The following is a 15,328-nucleotide window of genomic DNA, read 5'->3' on the forward strand; positions in this document are numbered from 1 at the left end:
AGAGATGTGTACACTCACCCAGCACTGTACTGTCCTATGTGTTGATGCGGTATGTGTCGGGCTGAGAGATGTGTACACTCACCCAGCACTGTACTGTCCCATGTGTTGATGTGGTATGTGTCGGGCTGAGAGATGTGTACACTCACCCAGCACTGTACTGTCCCATGTGTTGATGCGGTATGTGTCGGGCTGAGAGATGGCCTCCTCGTCCGGTTCCCAGTCGCTCTCCTCCTCCCTCTCCACCAAGAAGTCCTCCATCGTCTCCTCTCGCTCTCGCTGAAATCATGACGGATCAAAATATCTTTCTGACATCTGCTTCCATCGGAAAGTCCTCTAGCGTCTCTCTCTCTCTCTCTCTCTCTCTCTCTCTCTCTCGCTCTCTCTCTCGCTCTCTCTCTCTCTCTGTGATCTCAACGCAATGATGACAATTTAAAATACCAATCTGAAATTGATGACAATTATTAATATCAATCTGATAACTTTTCAGTCAATCTTAAAGTCCTCCAGAGATTCTCTCTCTCTCTCTGCATTTTAACTTTTATCATCAATTATACACAGACACACACAGACACACACAGACACACACAGACAAACACAGACACACACACACACACACACACACACACACACACACACAGGACAGTACAGCACAGGGTACCTCAGACATCTCATCCTCCTCAAGTTGTGATGGAGGTGTGTATGGGTCAATCCTCCAGTGCTCCTCCTGTCACAACCAACGTCACATTGCTCTAAGTCTGATACAGTGAAACCCAATTGTCACAACCAACGTCACATTGCTCTAAGTCTGATACAGTGAAACCCAATTGTCACAACCAACGTCACATTGCTCTAAGTCTAATACAGTGGAACCCAATTTAAGACTCCCTCCCTTTTAAGACCCACTTTTCTCAGACTGTCTGACTGAATTGAAAATTTTCATCTAAATTTTAATTTGATTATATACTTACCCAACTCACATCAAGCAATTTACTCCAGTTTAGTGCTAGGACGCTGAATAGCATCGCCTTGGTAACAAGGGGAGGTCACCCTAAAAAAGAGCTACCTTGACCCCTTATCATGACAAAGTCACGCGTGACTTCCTGACCTTGCCGCCATCTTTGAATCATTCAATCGAAAGCGAACATAGAAAAATTTCCCTCTTTTTTAGGAAAAAACCCCCATAAAAAACTCCAAAAGCGGGGCAGGCGGGCGGGTATCAACTATGTGAGTTGGGTAAGTATATAATCAAATTAAAATTTAGATGAAAATTTTCAATTAAATTACATTCTTATCCCAACTCACATCAAGCAGAATGCTAATGAAGGAGGTGGGGAAACAAAATTCCACTTGTCCAGCCGACAATGGCTGGTAGGGAGCTACTGCCACCATGACGAGTGCTGGCCACATCTCGCAGGTAAAAGTTGATGAAAACACCCTGCGATTTCCAGTAGGCAGCGCCTAAGACCTCTGCCAGCACGCCTGAGCGGAGGACTGCCAGAGAAGTAGCCCAGGCTCTGGCTTCATGAGTTCTTGACAACTTCATAGGAAGGATAGAATGCCCAATCCCAACTTGTCTGTGCCACCACGCATACGCTTGTTTAATAAGCGTAGAGACCCATCTTACCAAAGTAACCCGCGACAAGTCCTTGCTCCTTTCAGTGTCAACTGAGATGAAGAGCAGTTTATGGTCGTGGTACGGGATAAGTAGCTGGTAAGAGTACGAACAGGACAATTGACCATATCAGGGTCACCAGACGCAAGAATCCTACTTAAAGGAGGAATGCGAATAACAGAAGAGGACAGACCTTGTTTTTGGTTTTGGCAAGGAACTCCGGCCGAAATCTTAAAACAAAAGAGCCATAGCTCTCAAAAGAAATATCCTTAGCCAGGCCTGAAAGAGCGTGCACCTCAACGCCTCCACTGGCAGAGGCTAACAAAACGAGGAACAAGGCTTTACGAGTCAAGTTAGCTAAGCTCGCTGAAGCTAAAGGTTCGAAATCCGAAGAGGCTAGAAACTTGAGTACCAAAAAATAAGTCCCACGCGGGAAGAGGGGACTTAGCCTTCGTAAAACCAATCGCTGCCCCCTTAAGAACACTAGCAATTACACCGCCCAGGTCAATGCTATGCCCTAATTGCTTCAGAGTAGAAGAAATGGCTGAGCGCCTGACTCTCAAAAAAGAAGGAGCCAAGCCCTGAGCAGCCAAACACGAGAGATGATTTGCTACATGCATAGAGCGAGGTGAAGTAGCAGTAACTCCATTCTCCGAGCACCACTTTGTCCAAGCTGACCAGTGTGACGCATAAACAGTGCTGGTCGATTCCCTGTGGGCCCTTTGGACAAAGCCTAAAGTAGCGTCTGAGGAGCCAGAACGGCGCAGCGACCTAGAAAGAATGGAGGGCCGTCTGCGAGGCGAAGGAGGACGGGGAACCAATGTTGGCTGGGCCACCAAGGGGCCACCAACACCACGCAAGGCTGTCCCCGCTCCGCCTTCCTGAGAACCTTTCCCAAGAGATGAAACGGGGGGAAAGCATAGCTCAGACGCGACCAGTTTACTTCGAGGGCGTCTGTTTCCCTCCCCTCTGGGTCTGGAAAGGGGGAGATAAAGACCTGAAGCCTGCAGGAGAATCTTGTCACAAACAGATCGACTGTAGGCTTGCTGAAATGCCACCCAGACGTTGTAGGACCTGATGAGTCAGAGTCTACTCCGTGTGCATCGTACACTACGGGCGACTGAAGTAGTCCGCAAGAACGTTGAGCATGCCTGGGACGTACTTCGCTGACAACAGAATAAGGTGCTGGCTGCCCCAGGCAAGAATCTGACCTGACCTGACAGAAAGAGCAAGAGACAAAGTGCCTCCCTGTTTGTTGAAATAGGCCGCCATGGTCGTGTTGTCCGTGCGAACCCCAATTTATTCGTTCCTGACCATAGACAGAAACGATTGGAGTCCCAGGAAAACAGCCTCTAACTCTAGGGCATTAATGTGCCCCCCACTCTGCGTCTCGTTCCACAGACCTGACGCAGTGTGAACAGAAAGATGGGCACCCCAGCCCTCCATAGACGCGTCTGTGAACAGAAACTCGTCCGGGGGGGGCAAACGAGATTGGCACTCCCTGTGAAATCCCAGGGAGCAGCCACTGCCTCGTTGTGTGCCGAAACCAGCTTTCAAGAGAGACTACTGTCTCCCAGCCCTGAAGAGAAGGCTTCCACAGCGAACTCAGGGCAGCCTGAAATGGCCGCTTGTGGACTCTGCCTAAGGGCACAAGAGTGGCCATCGATTCCATTTGGCCAAGAAGAGAGGTCAGAACACGTACAGCCGCTCTCTTTATCAAGGACAGAGTACGAAACAGACTTTGCAACCTGTCCACCCTTCTCTGTGAAGGGCGTACCCGCCAATCGACGGTGTATGTCTTTGCGTGTGGAAGAAAAACAACCCCAATGCTAAAAACGTCTGTGCCAAACCTAGGCTTAGCCACATGATGGTGTTTAGTTCTTTCCGTAACCTCTTAGAATGAAAAGCTGAAACTAAGGAATTCCTGCGAGTCCTTTGTGCTGCGCAGCGAAAGTCGCTGACAGAAGCCACTGCCTCAAGAGGTAGGCTTAGCCGGAAAAGTTCCGACTGAGAGGTTACGAGCAATGGCTCAGTGAGCCTAAATATTTAGTCAGAATGTGAGCCCATAATATGGACATGTTCTGGCGACTTGCCAGAAACCAAAGCTTAAGACCCTGATGAGAAAGCGCAATTCCGTAAGCCGTAAAAAGCCGAGAAAGTTTTAACAGCTTGCCTTGTTTTCCACCACAGAGGCAAAAAACAAAAATTGAGGCCTTAGCAACTTCACCCTAGAAGGTGAAAAATAAGAGGTATGCCGCACCAAAGATGGGCGTACATACCGCGAAGCTGCCTAAGGCAGAGGGTTTAACCCAATGTGTGTTTGCTTAGCTCCGTATCTTGCCTAAATAAAGGCCAAATGTGGCCAGCCGACGCAGATCACAGCTTCTCCCAGAAGATGAACCACAAAAAGCAAAGAGCGGAGTAGATCCGCCTCTTGTTTGCAACCTGAGCCAAGCAATGTGCCAAGAAAAGCGCTGGGAGGCTCCGCTGCTCAAAAGACTTTAGCCAAAGCAGCTAGAAGCGACATGACATCCTTCTCCCGTGCGTCACGACGAAACTCGAAGTTAACAAGAGCAGAGAAGATAGAGCTCTATAAAAAAATCTTGCAAAGTTTCCTAAACAGAGGATAACTTGAAAAGATCATGTGCTTATTCCCCCAGAGACAAGAAAGAGGACTCAGTATAACATACTGTTCTACTGTAGCCGTCTTCCCTACCAGAACAGTGACAACTTTCTCTACCGCATCGTCACAAAACCTGAATTGGTCTAATGACGACGCGATCAATCTCGACAGAGATCTCTGCAAAGTCTCAGAGAGAGACGATAACTCAAGCAAGCGTAAGCCAGTTACTCCAAAGACAAAAGAGAATTCTCCGAAAACGGGACTACTCTAGTGTCTCTGCTGTATCATCTTGCCTAAGGACTGCAAGTTCCGGAAAAGTGGAACGAGGCAAGGCAAACGAGCCAATCAAATTGACTGAATTATGCAGCAGTGTAAACCTCTTAGCCAAACCAGCAGGCAAAGCTGAGGCTAAAAACAAAGAAGCGCGGTAAGGCTGCGCTGAATCAGGAGCCAGACCTTGTGCTGTTAACCACGGTACAGCGTGAAACGCACCACCGTACTGCCCAGTAGTCAGTAGCATAGACAGCTCAAACGCTACCAACGGGAATTTCCGAAAACGGGAATTTCCGAAAACTGAACTGCTGTTTCCGTCCTTCGCAGAACGGGAATCCCCCAAAGCGGAAGGAGGTTGGGCAACAAGCCTTGCTGCCGCACCCTCCTCGAACTACCTTGAAGTAACTTCCGCCGCCAAAGCCAGTGCTAGCGGAAGTTCAACCAGTACACGGAAGTTGGCATCTTTGTCAACCTGAACAGAAGCACCAAAATCCGACTCATAATCCCGCACATCCGTGCAACAAGGCAACGAACTTCCTTCCTGACTACAATAGTCAGGCGAAGCGTCACCCAGAAGAGACGACACACGAGGGATGCGATACCCAAGCAGTGTGTCCCTAGGGACTGCTTTCCTGCCCAGAGGGCGGAAGCGGGGAATGTCACCCCCTCCTCAACATACCGTGAAGCCACTTCCTCCGCTAAAGCCAGAGCTTGCGGAAGCTTAGTCGGTATGCGGAAGTTGACATCTTCGTCACCCTGGACGGAAGTGCCAAAATCCGACTCGTAGTCCCTCACTTCCGTGAAGTCAGGCAAGACACTTCCGCCGTGACTACCATAGTCCGACGAAGTGTCGCCCGGAAGAGACGCCCACGAGGGATTTTATACCCAAGCGGTACGTCCCTAGGGACTGCTTCCTGCCTGAAAGGCGGAAGCGGGGAAAGCTATGAAAGCTGTGCTGCCGCACCCACTGTTCCTCTAGGGAGTGTAGGAGGACGCACTTCCCCTGTTCGGTCAGAGACCGAACGCGTGTCTGGGCTTTTCCCTCGATCTAGACGTTCACTCAATCGGAACGACGTAGACCTAGGGCCTAAGCTTTCGCGCACACGAACCGGTGTGGCTACTCTCTCCAAACCACGCACTTCGTTTTGGCCGGAGAACCCGGTTACTGGCGAAGTATAAATACCTTGATCGTCGTCAGTCCAAGAGGCCTGGGAACGCAGCAGGGAAACACCACGGATGCCCTCAAACGAGGCGTGAACGTCGGCGGACGTAAAAGTGGAGGAAGGCGGAACACACACCCTGGCAAGGGAACGCACACCTCCCACACCGGAAGGCAAAGACACATCTCAGCCTTGGTAGACGAAAACTCGGCTGAAAGAGAGGATATCTAAGCACTCAAGGAGTGCAAAATAGCATAAACATCCTGCTTCTCGCTAACAGGGCCTGAACCGGACAAGACCGGTTAAGCAGCTGAAGGCAAACTAGGCATAGCCGGAGAATTAGGTAAGTCTATCGCACATCAAACGAGGATTTAGTCAAGGATCTGTGACTTTAATCAAAGGTTAACATGCCGAACTCTACGACTTACGAGAAGGCTTCTTTGTGAGAGAAGGCTCGGCCACCAACTTAGCATTTTTATTCTTTCCTTATCCGACATGGCGAACGGAAAAAATGTAAACAAAGCTAAGTATTCGACCAAACCTAAGTCACAAAACGATAACAAACGACAAAAAAGCTCACCCAAACACACAGTAGGAGCAGAGGGACCGTGTGCAAGTACCAAGGCAGGGTCTGACAAAGGCAGAAGTCAGACAAACCGGCTGAAAGCCGGAGCAAAATCAAAACACGTCTGTAGACACAGATCGCTGGAGAGTGAATGATTCAAAGATGGCGGCAAGGTCAGGAAGTCACGCGTGACTTTGTCATGATAAGGGGTCAAGGTAGCTCTTTTTTAGGGTGACCTCCCCTTGTTACCAAGGCGATGCTATTCAGCGTCCTAGCACTAAACTGGAGTAAATTGCTTGATGTGAGTTGGGATAAGAATGTAATTTAATGACTTTCATGGTTATTTTGCAGACTACAGAAGTTCCTGCATTGTAAAGTGTTTCAATGACTTAAACATTCGATATGACAACCAAAAGTTGTTTTGCATTTGTGACCCTCCACCACGGAATGAGTCGCATATCACCTTTGCATGAGTTTCATATTTTTACATTTTCCTAAAGAGTTTTTTATGCTCTAACCAGTGGTGAAAACCGTTTTAGAAAAGAGCGAAAACTGTTTCAGTTATAAGCCTGTGACTAAGGTGATCATCATGCTGTTACCATACACTCTCCGGACTTATATCAAGCCTAGCGCAGAACCGCGCGATCGAGGTGACATGCAACACATTTCGTGGTGGAGGGTCACATTTGACAATTTTTTTTACTGGCCAGCTGATAGACGCTTTTTACTTGCCCCTGGCGACCAGGCGGACAATTTGGCCATCCCTGGTAGAGCATAATTCACTTGCACTGATTACAGTTTTAAGTAAATGTCCAGAGGCCCAAGGTCCTTTATAAAATATGCAAAGCAATGCATACATGCACAAAGGCATACATACACACACACACACACATACACACACGCTTATATACTATTCAAAAAAAGAAACGCATAGCTTGTAATATTTGGTTAATTTAAAAGGATATCCACCAAACTGCAGAAAATGTTTATCTGGTCGTCGACCTTTCGTCCATTGCCACAAGTGAGCTCTGCACGTGACGCATGCGCTATCAGTGGCTACAATGTCAAAATTGCTCATTTGGCATGACCACTCGTCATGCTTCAGTGTAATCTCGTGAAACTCGGGGAATATTGAGCTCTCACCATGTCTTCCAAAACCCATAAAAGCGGATTGTTCGCCACAAAGAAATCAGACGACAATTCAGCGACGAAAGATGGCCCGATTGAGCAGAGAAGACCGCCAAATTGCATTGGGTCGTTTACAAGCAGGCCAAAGTCAAAGTGCAATCGCCAGGCACTTCCACGTGTCCCAGAGCACCATCAGTAGACTGTGGGTCAGGTTTCAAGCCACTGGCTCCGTTGCTGACTTGCCACGAGCGGGAAGACCAAGGGCGACAACTGCTGCTCACGACCGCTTCATACGGCTCCGCCACCTCCGGAATCGTTTCCTGTCGGCCTCATCTTCTGTCCAGGCTCTCCCCGGGCCACACCGATTATCGGACCAGACCGTGCGGAACCGCCTGCATGAAGCTGGTTTGAGAGCTCGCAGACCTCACAGAGGAGCTGTCCTCACCCGCCGCCATCGCCAGAACCGAGTGCAGTGGGGCAACCAGCACCTTCGCTGGACCGTCCGGAATCACTGGAGACACGTGTGGTTCAGCGACGAGTCCTACTTCCTGCTCCAGCGACATGATGGTCGGAGGAGGGTCTACCGGAGAGTAAACGAACGTTACGCGCCCAACTGTGTGGATGAGGCACCCGTTCATGGTGGTGGAGGCGTCATGGTGTGGGGGGCGATCAATACCGCTGGAAGGAGCACCCTGGTGCACGTCCAAGGGCGCATAACTGCCCAGCGATACGTGGAGGAAATTCTGCGCCCACACGCCCTTCCTCTTCTGGCTGACCAGGATGCCATATTCCAGCAGGACAACGCTCGCCCGCACACAGCACGACTCACCACCCAGTTCCTCACCGACCACCACGTCCAGGTGCTTCCCTGGCCATCCATGTCGCCAGACATGAACCCGATAGAACACCTCTGGGATGAATTGGACAGACGTGTGCGCAGGCGAGAAGAAGCGCCGGCAAATCACCGCGATCTATTGCAGGCACTTCAGGAGGAGTGGGACACCATCCCACAGCAAGATATCCGGCATCTGATCCAGTCCATGCCCAGAAGGTGCCGGGCAGTTGTTGCTGCTCAAGGCAGTCACACCCCCTACTGACTTGACAGCCTCGGCACCCAATCGTATTGATTGACTGATTGATTTGAAGATGCAAATGAACTGTGTGTGCATTCAACTGTGTCCATACCAAATTTCAAACAAATAATCTAAATATTGGAATTTCTGTAAATTTTTTCGAAAAATAAAACAAATTTGGCAAGTAGCAACTATGCGTTTCTTTTTTTGAACAGTATATCATACAAAGCCGGCATTTGCCATGTAACATGCCCCTAATGGCTTTGCCGTGAGGGCGTAAAACTTACATTTTCTCTCACACACACGCTTACATATGCCTGCAAACAAGCACACTGTCAAATCTTGATGCACTACTCAAAATCTCCTATTTTACTGAGAATACACCATCACACCCCTCCTCCCCCTCTTCCAATACACATCTCTCATCTCTGTCCATGATCCTCCTTCTCTCTCCCTCTCTCTCCCTCTCCCTCTCTCTCCCTCTCCTTCTCTCTCTCTCTCTCCAAGATGGCTTTTTTCTGGGTCTAGCAAAGCATACACACTCACAGTTTCCTCTTTCCCACCCCTCTCTCTGCCTCGATGCATCTCTTTCTCTCCATCAAAAAGAAAACAACAAACTGCACGCATACCTGTCCAAAAATGCCAATCTTGTTTCCGTAGATATCCCACAATGCCACGCTGCAGTCGGATGAAGCGGAGACGATGAGCAGTCGCTCGTTTCGTTCGAAGACCTCTAGCGAGTTGATCATGTCCTGGTGTGGTTGGAACTGCGACATCAACGCTACCAGGGCAAAACATAAGATCTGTTACTTAGAGAGATAGAGGGAAAGAGAGAGAGGCCTCGAGCAGCCTGAGAGAGACAAGACAAGACAAGACAAGACAAAATCTTATCGAGGGTAATAGATAAGCAAGAATATTGCTTTTTTACATCCAGCCCTCGCTGAAACAAAGAGAGACAGACAGACAGACAGAGAGAGAGAGAATGAGAGAGAGAGAGAGGGAAAGAGAGGGAGAGAGAGAGGGAGAGAGAGAGGGAGAGAAAGAAGGGAGAGAGAGGGGGGGGAGGGAGAGGGGGAGGGAGACGGAGAGGAAGAGAGAAAACAACTCACGTGGCAGATCAGTGATGGGCTCATCCACGTGGGACGTTGCATACTCCAGAATGTTCCAGACCTTGACCGAGCCGTCCACGTCGGCTGTGACCAGGTACTGGTTCATTTTGTCCGACGCCATGATGATGCTGCCCGCTGCACCATACATTCACAGTCAGATTATAAGATGTTTGGTGGCTTGTCGTCAGACCAACTTTTTTTGTTGGTCGGAGGGGGGAGCATGTCATTTATATCGACCAAGGTCGCAAGGCCTCCTCGATTTGTCACATACAAACATTTTTTTTGTAACCCAGCTGGTTATGAATGAAAACTCTTGAAAAATGATGACAATATGAGTTACTTCTAATATGCTGACTGTTAGCAAATGATAACAGACATGTTGAGAAAATGAATATCAACATGAGCCGTAATTCATGCAAAAGGGGTCTAAGTCGACAAAACTGGGTGCATTCCCTTTACTAGTTTGAAGGCATTTCCTGTAGGCGTTTTTCCTGTATACAGGGAATGCAATGCACTCAGCCAACAAGTGTTCCATTAGTGCTTTCATTCTGTTAACCTAAGAAATCACCATGCTTCCTGGGTCATGGACGACCCAGAGCCTCACACAAGTGTCTGTATCTCTCAAACTGCTGGAAGTTTTTGATTGACATTTCGTTTAATCCTCAAACACCATAGAAGCTTCACATGGACTTTTTTTTTAAATTATCTGTGTAAACAAACAAACAAACAAACAAATGTTGACGTAATTGAACTAAACACTGTGGATGTTGTGGGTTGTCCATGACCCACAAGGAATTAAACACGAAATTGTATTGTGCTTATCCCTATTTGGATTATGTTGGTCATGCTTGTTATGTTGAATCCTTCTTTAGAAAGTATGGGTCACACACGACCCACATCATCTGGACTGTGAAGTCTCTCTTTAACGACTTTGAAAATGTAACCGAAATTCGGTCGTTATATGGAGGGGTCGTAACATGGAGGATTGGTTAATGTCCGAGTCCGTCAATGATCAGGAATGACATGGGCATTTTGATTGATGCCACCCACAAAGTAATGTTATTCTTTCCTTAAAACGGTTATGGTAAACAGTTTTCTATTCAATTATTTACCCACACATAGTTGTCTTGCTTGTTTAATGAAGCCCCGTAACTACTCGTGGGTTTTTGTTTGTTTGTTTGCTTAACGCCCAGTCCACCATGAAGGGTGATATCAGGGCGGTGCTGCTTTGACATTTAACGTGCGCCACACACAAGACAGAAGTCGCAGCACAGGCTTCGTGTCTCACCCAGTCACATTATTCTGACACCAGACCAACCAGTCCTAGCACTAACTCCATAATGCCAGACGCCAGGCGGAGCAGCCACTAGATTGCCAATTTTAAAGTCTTAGGTATGACCCGGCCGGGGTTCGAACCCACGACCTCCCGCTCACTGGGCGGACGCCTTACCACTAGGCCACCGTGTTGCGGTAACTACTCGTGGGTTAAGGGTTTGCAAATTAAAACACGCTGAGGTCGAACGAAAGCATGCGTTGCCAAAGCATGCACATGGATCTCGATACCAGATTCTCAATCAATCAATCAATCAATCAATCAATCAATCAATCAATCAATCAATCAATCAATCAATCAATCAATCAATCAATCAATCAATCAATCAATCAATCAATCAATATGAGGCTTATATCGCGCGTATTCCGTGGGTACAGTTCTAAGCGCAGGGATTTTTTTTTTTTCAATTTAATGCAATTTATATCGCGCACATATTCAAGGCACAGGGATTTATTTATGCCGTGTGAGATGGATTTTTTTTACACAATGCATCACGCATTCACATCGGCCAGCAGATCGCAGCCATTTCGGCGCATATCCTACTTTTCACGGCTTATTATTCCAAGTCACACGGGTATTTTGGTGGACATTTTTATCTATGCCGATACAATTTTGCCAGGAAAGACCCTTTTGTCAATCGTGGGATCTTTAACGTGCACACCCCAATGTAGTGTACACGAAGGGACCTCGGGTTTTCGTCTCATCCGAAAGATTCTAATCATAGTCATGCAGAGATTTGGTTAAAAACAAAGAAGTGTCCCAAACGCTTGTTTCAAAAACTTGTAAGCCTTTGCAGACGTTAAAAACCGTGACAGTGTGTTGAAACTGATGTAAAATTGTAGCGAAAAGCGTCAGTTTTCACGATAAAACTTTGACTCGCTCACTCACGGGACATAACTGCACTCCAGACTGTCCACAGTGTTGAGCAATTTAGGAGACAACACTACTGACACCTTCAAACTTCACTGCCTGAGGAGAGTTTATTGATTCAAACGAACGCGTGGTTCTAAATCGCGTCACTCGGCCACGGATCGGGGAAAACAAAAAAACATGTTCGTCAGCCATTGTTTTTAGCAAGACAGACCACATGTGCACGAGCTTTGTTGACGTACATCGCAAAATGTCATGACGTCACCACAACTTTCGGTTTTGGTTCGATCTGCGGATTACTTTCATGACATTTCTGTAACTTTGCCGTTTATAAGGTAGGAATTCCTGCACAGTTCCTTGCAAAATGAAGCAGATATCTGGCAACTGACCTTTATCTAGTCAAAATAAAGTAATGACCTGGATTAGAAATGAAAAACCATGGCTTCAGCCGTTTGCGTGCCGAAGTGATGTTCTACATGTACAGGATTTCAGCACGTGTTTGTGTCCGTATTGCGTACTGACTCGACTGGAGATATAAACCAAACCCGTGATAATATTGGGAAAAGTCGTTATAAGTCCACGTATGGACGGTCGTATGAGAGAGGGGGACGTAATATGGAGGTGAGAAATACTAAGACAAAGAAGGAGAAAAAATCCGTCAGAGAAAAGTCGGTCGTAATATTGAGGGACCCATAAAAGAGAGGGGTCGTGAAGAGAGGTACCACTGTACCTATAACATTGTGAACTCACCACTTTGGTGGGCGACGAACTTGGCCAACAAGTGTTCCATTAGTTCTTTCATTCCACGAACAATTACACATATGTTAACATTGGTAACTCACCGTGTTGGTGGGCAACAAATTCGGCCAGCAGGACGCTGTGGAAAGTGTTCCAGAATCGAACCCATCCATTGCCACCGCACGACACCAGGTTCGCACCGCCCCCTGCTGAGTTGCCACGCCGAGCCTCTAGGTACACCAGCTTCACCACCGCCCAGCTGAACTCGTTCTGGACCAAGGTCAAGGTCAAGGTCAGACACTCTTTTGTGATAGGTAAAAGGTCAAGGTCGGAAACATGCCACCCTTCCTCTATGTCTAATTTCCAGCAGGACATGTCCAGTCCAACCGGTCCTGGTGACCACTACTCCATAAGCCTTTAACGACCATTCCAAAGATTCCTGAACATAGTTCTTTCCGAATATAATTCACCTTTGCATATTCCCTCTTGTGTTAGTAAATTAATGTTTACTGTAAAAAATGTTTCAGTGATGTGTAATATGCCTGACGTCTTCATGCGTGAAATGTTGAATTTGAATGCCCAATGCTTTTTGTAAAGCGCCATGAGACTTCTGTCTAGTGGTGAATAGCGCTATATAAGATAACATTTTATTAGTAGTATCATTAGCTATGACTGGGTGTTCCCCACTACCAAGATACACACCAAATTTCATCACAGATCTAAGTGCACACAGAAAGACAAACCAACAAACAAACAAACAAACCACAAAAAAACAAAAAATAATAAAAACAAACAAACAAACGCTTCCCATTTACAAAGGGGTGTAGCAAATGACCAAACCGAGCGGTCAAAGAGCAGAGAGTGAAGCAAGTCACCTGGTCATCTCCACTGCCCTTGCTGATGCGACTGGCGCGAGACTTGGCTGACCGCGGGTCATCTTTGGGCAAGGTGGTGGCCCCTGGGTCAGCAGGCAGCGAAGTGTCCAGGTTGGCCAGGTTAAACTGAGTGGCCTGTCTGGTCATCTGCAAGTGGTCACCAAGGGACTGCTTTACTACTAGGTGGTGGGTTCAAGTGCTAGTCTTTCGGATGAGACGAAAAACTTCGTGTACACTACATTGGGGTGTGCACGTTAAAGATCCCACGATTGACAAAAGGGTCTTTCCTGGCAAAATTGTATAGGCATAGATAAAAATGTCCACCAAAATACCCGTGTGACTTGGAATAATAGGCCGTGAAAAGTAGGATATGCGCCGAAATGGCTGCGATCTGCTGGCCGATGTGAATGCGTGATGTATTGTGTAAAAAAATTCCATCTCACACGGCATAAATAAATCCCTGCGCCTTGAATATGTGCGCAATATAAATTGCATAAAAATAAAAAATAAATTTTAAAAATTAAAAAAATTAAAAATAAAAATAAATCCCTGCGCTTTAACACGGAATACGCGCGATATAAGCCTCATATTGATTGATTGACTACTGTTTTTAATTGAATGTGGACGTGGTTTTTTTTTTCTTTTCTTAGGGAGGATTGGGGTGGGGGTTGGGTTTTTTTTTTTTTCCCCTGGGGTGGGATTGGGTGAGTGCATGGTGGGAGCGGTGGTGGAAGGGTGAGTGTGTGTAGAGATGGCCTGAGTGCCTGTCTTGACACCTGCATGAGGAGGGACAGGGGTGGGAGGGGGGGGGTGGTCTTCAAAGGGGTTTTCCACAGTACTGCAATTTATAGGGACAACTTACCTCCCTGGTCAAGAAAGTCCTGCCGCGTGATTTGAGTCCACGGCGTGACCGCTGGGCAATGTGTCGCGAGCCGTGCTCGGAGTTTGTGTTCCAGATGACGATCTCCCCGTCGTACGATCCGCTGGCCAGCGCGTTTGGCCCCATGAAGTCCAGACACAGGATGTCCTCCGCATGCTCCTGAACACACAGTATGTCAATGTTATTTTAACAAACCACACTTTTCCATCCATTGTGTCACACAAAAACGTAACGCTTTGTTTTGTCATGAATTAAACCTTTCTTCTTCTTCTTCTGCGTTCGTGGGCTGAAACTCCCACGTACTCTCGTGTTTTTTGCACGAGTGGAATTTTACGTGTATGACCGTTTTTTACCCCGCCATTTAGGCAGCCATACGCCGTTTTCGGAGGAAGCATGCTGGGTAATTTCATTTTTCTATAACCCACCGTACTCTGACACGGATTACAGGATCTTTTTCGTGCGCACTTGGTCTTGTGCTTGCGTGTACACACGGGGGGTGTTCGGACACCAAGGAGAGTCTGCACACAAAGTTGACTCTGAGAAATAAATCTCTCGCCGAACGTGGGGACAAACTCACGCTGACAGCGGCCAACTGGATACAAATCCAGCGCGCTACCGACTGAGCTACATCCCCGCCGAATTAAACCTTTCCAATAACATACCTTTCTTGTTTTTTGACTCATGCATTGTTGTGCGGACAATAATTGATGTCCTATGTCTTAACGTAACAACACTTGAAGATGAAGAAAAAAGGGGAGAAAGAAATGAAAGGTGATGGTTTTGAGTGGCCTGCCTGTCACTGCCTGTGACAAGAGGGGGACTACTGCGTCACCCTGTCACACTGAGGCTAAATCAAAAACAGGAAAAAAAGGGAAAAAATGGGAGTAAAGCTGCCTGTATCATGGGAGATTGAAAAGCGTTGTACAATGTATAACATAACCTTCCCATTTGGATGACAGAGTAAATAGCTTCTCTGTAATTGAGTAAATAGCTTCTCTGTAATTAACGAGCGGCCTCAAGTGTTAAGCCCAGGTAAGCTCAACAACAACAACAACAACAACAACAACAACAACAACAACAACAACAACA

General features: G+C 47.2%; 1 protein-coding gene across 1 annotated transcript in view; it reads right to left on the reverse strand.

Moving 5' to 3' along the window:
- The window catches only part of LOC138949981 (cilia- and flagella-associated protein 337-like), a 65,264-nt gene that overhangs the window by 13,520 nt on the left and 36,416 nt on the right, over positions 1-15,328 (reverse strand). Inside the window, exons 19-25 of the mRNA XM_070321763.1 lie at positions 14,222-14,398; positions 13,360-13,506; positions 12,589-12,754; positions 9,544-9,678; positions 9,064-9,215; positions 659-724; positions 147-276 (exon numbers count right to left, since the gene is read on the reverse strand). Of these exons, the coding sequence (XP_070177864.1) occupies positions 147-276; positions 659-724; positions 9,064-9,215; positions 9,544-9,678; positions 12,589-12,754; positions 13,360-13,506; positions 14,222-14,398 (973 nt within the window). The remainder of the gene's footprint in view (positions 1-146; positions 277-658; positions 725-9,063; positions 9,216-9,543; positions 9,679-12,588; positions 12,755-13,359; positions 13,507-14,221; positions 14,399-15,328) is intronic.

This window comes from Littorina saxatilis, linkage group LG16 (assembly GCF_037325665.1).
Source record: "Littorina saxatilis isolate snail1 linkage group LG16, US_GU_Lsax_2.0, whole genome shotgun sequence".
NCBI lineage: Eukaryota > Metazoa > Mollusca > Gastropoda > Littorinimorpha > Littorinidae > Littorina > Littorina saxatilis.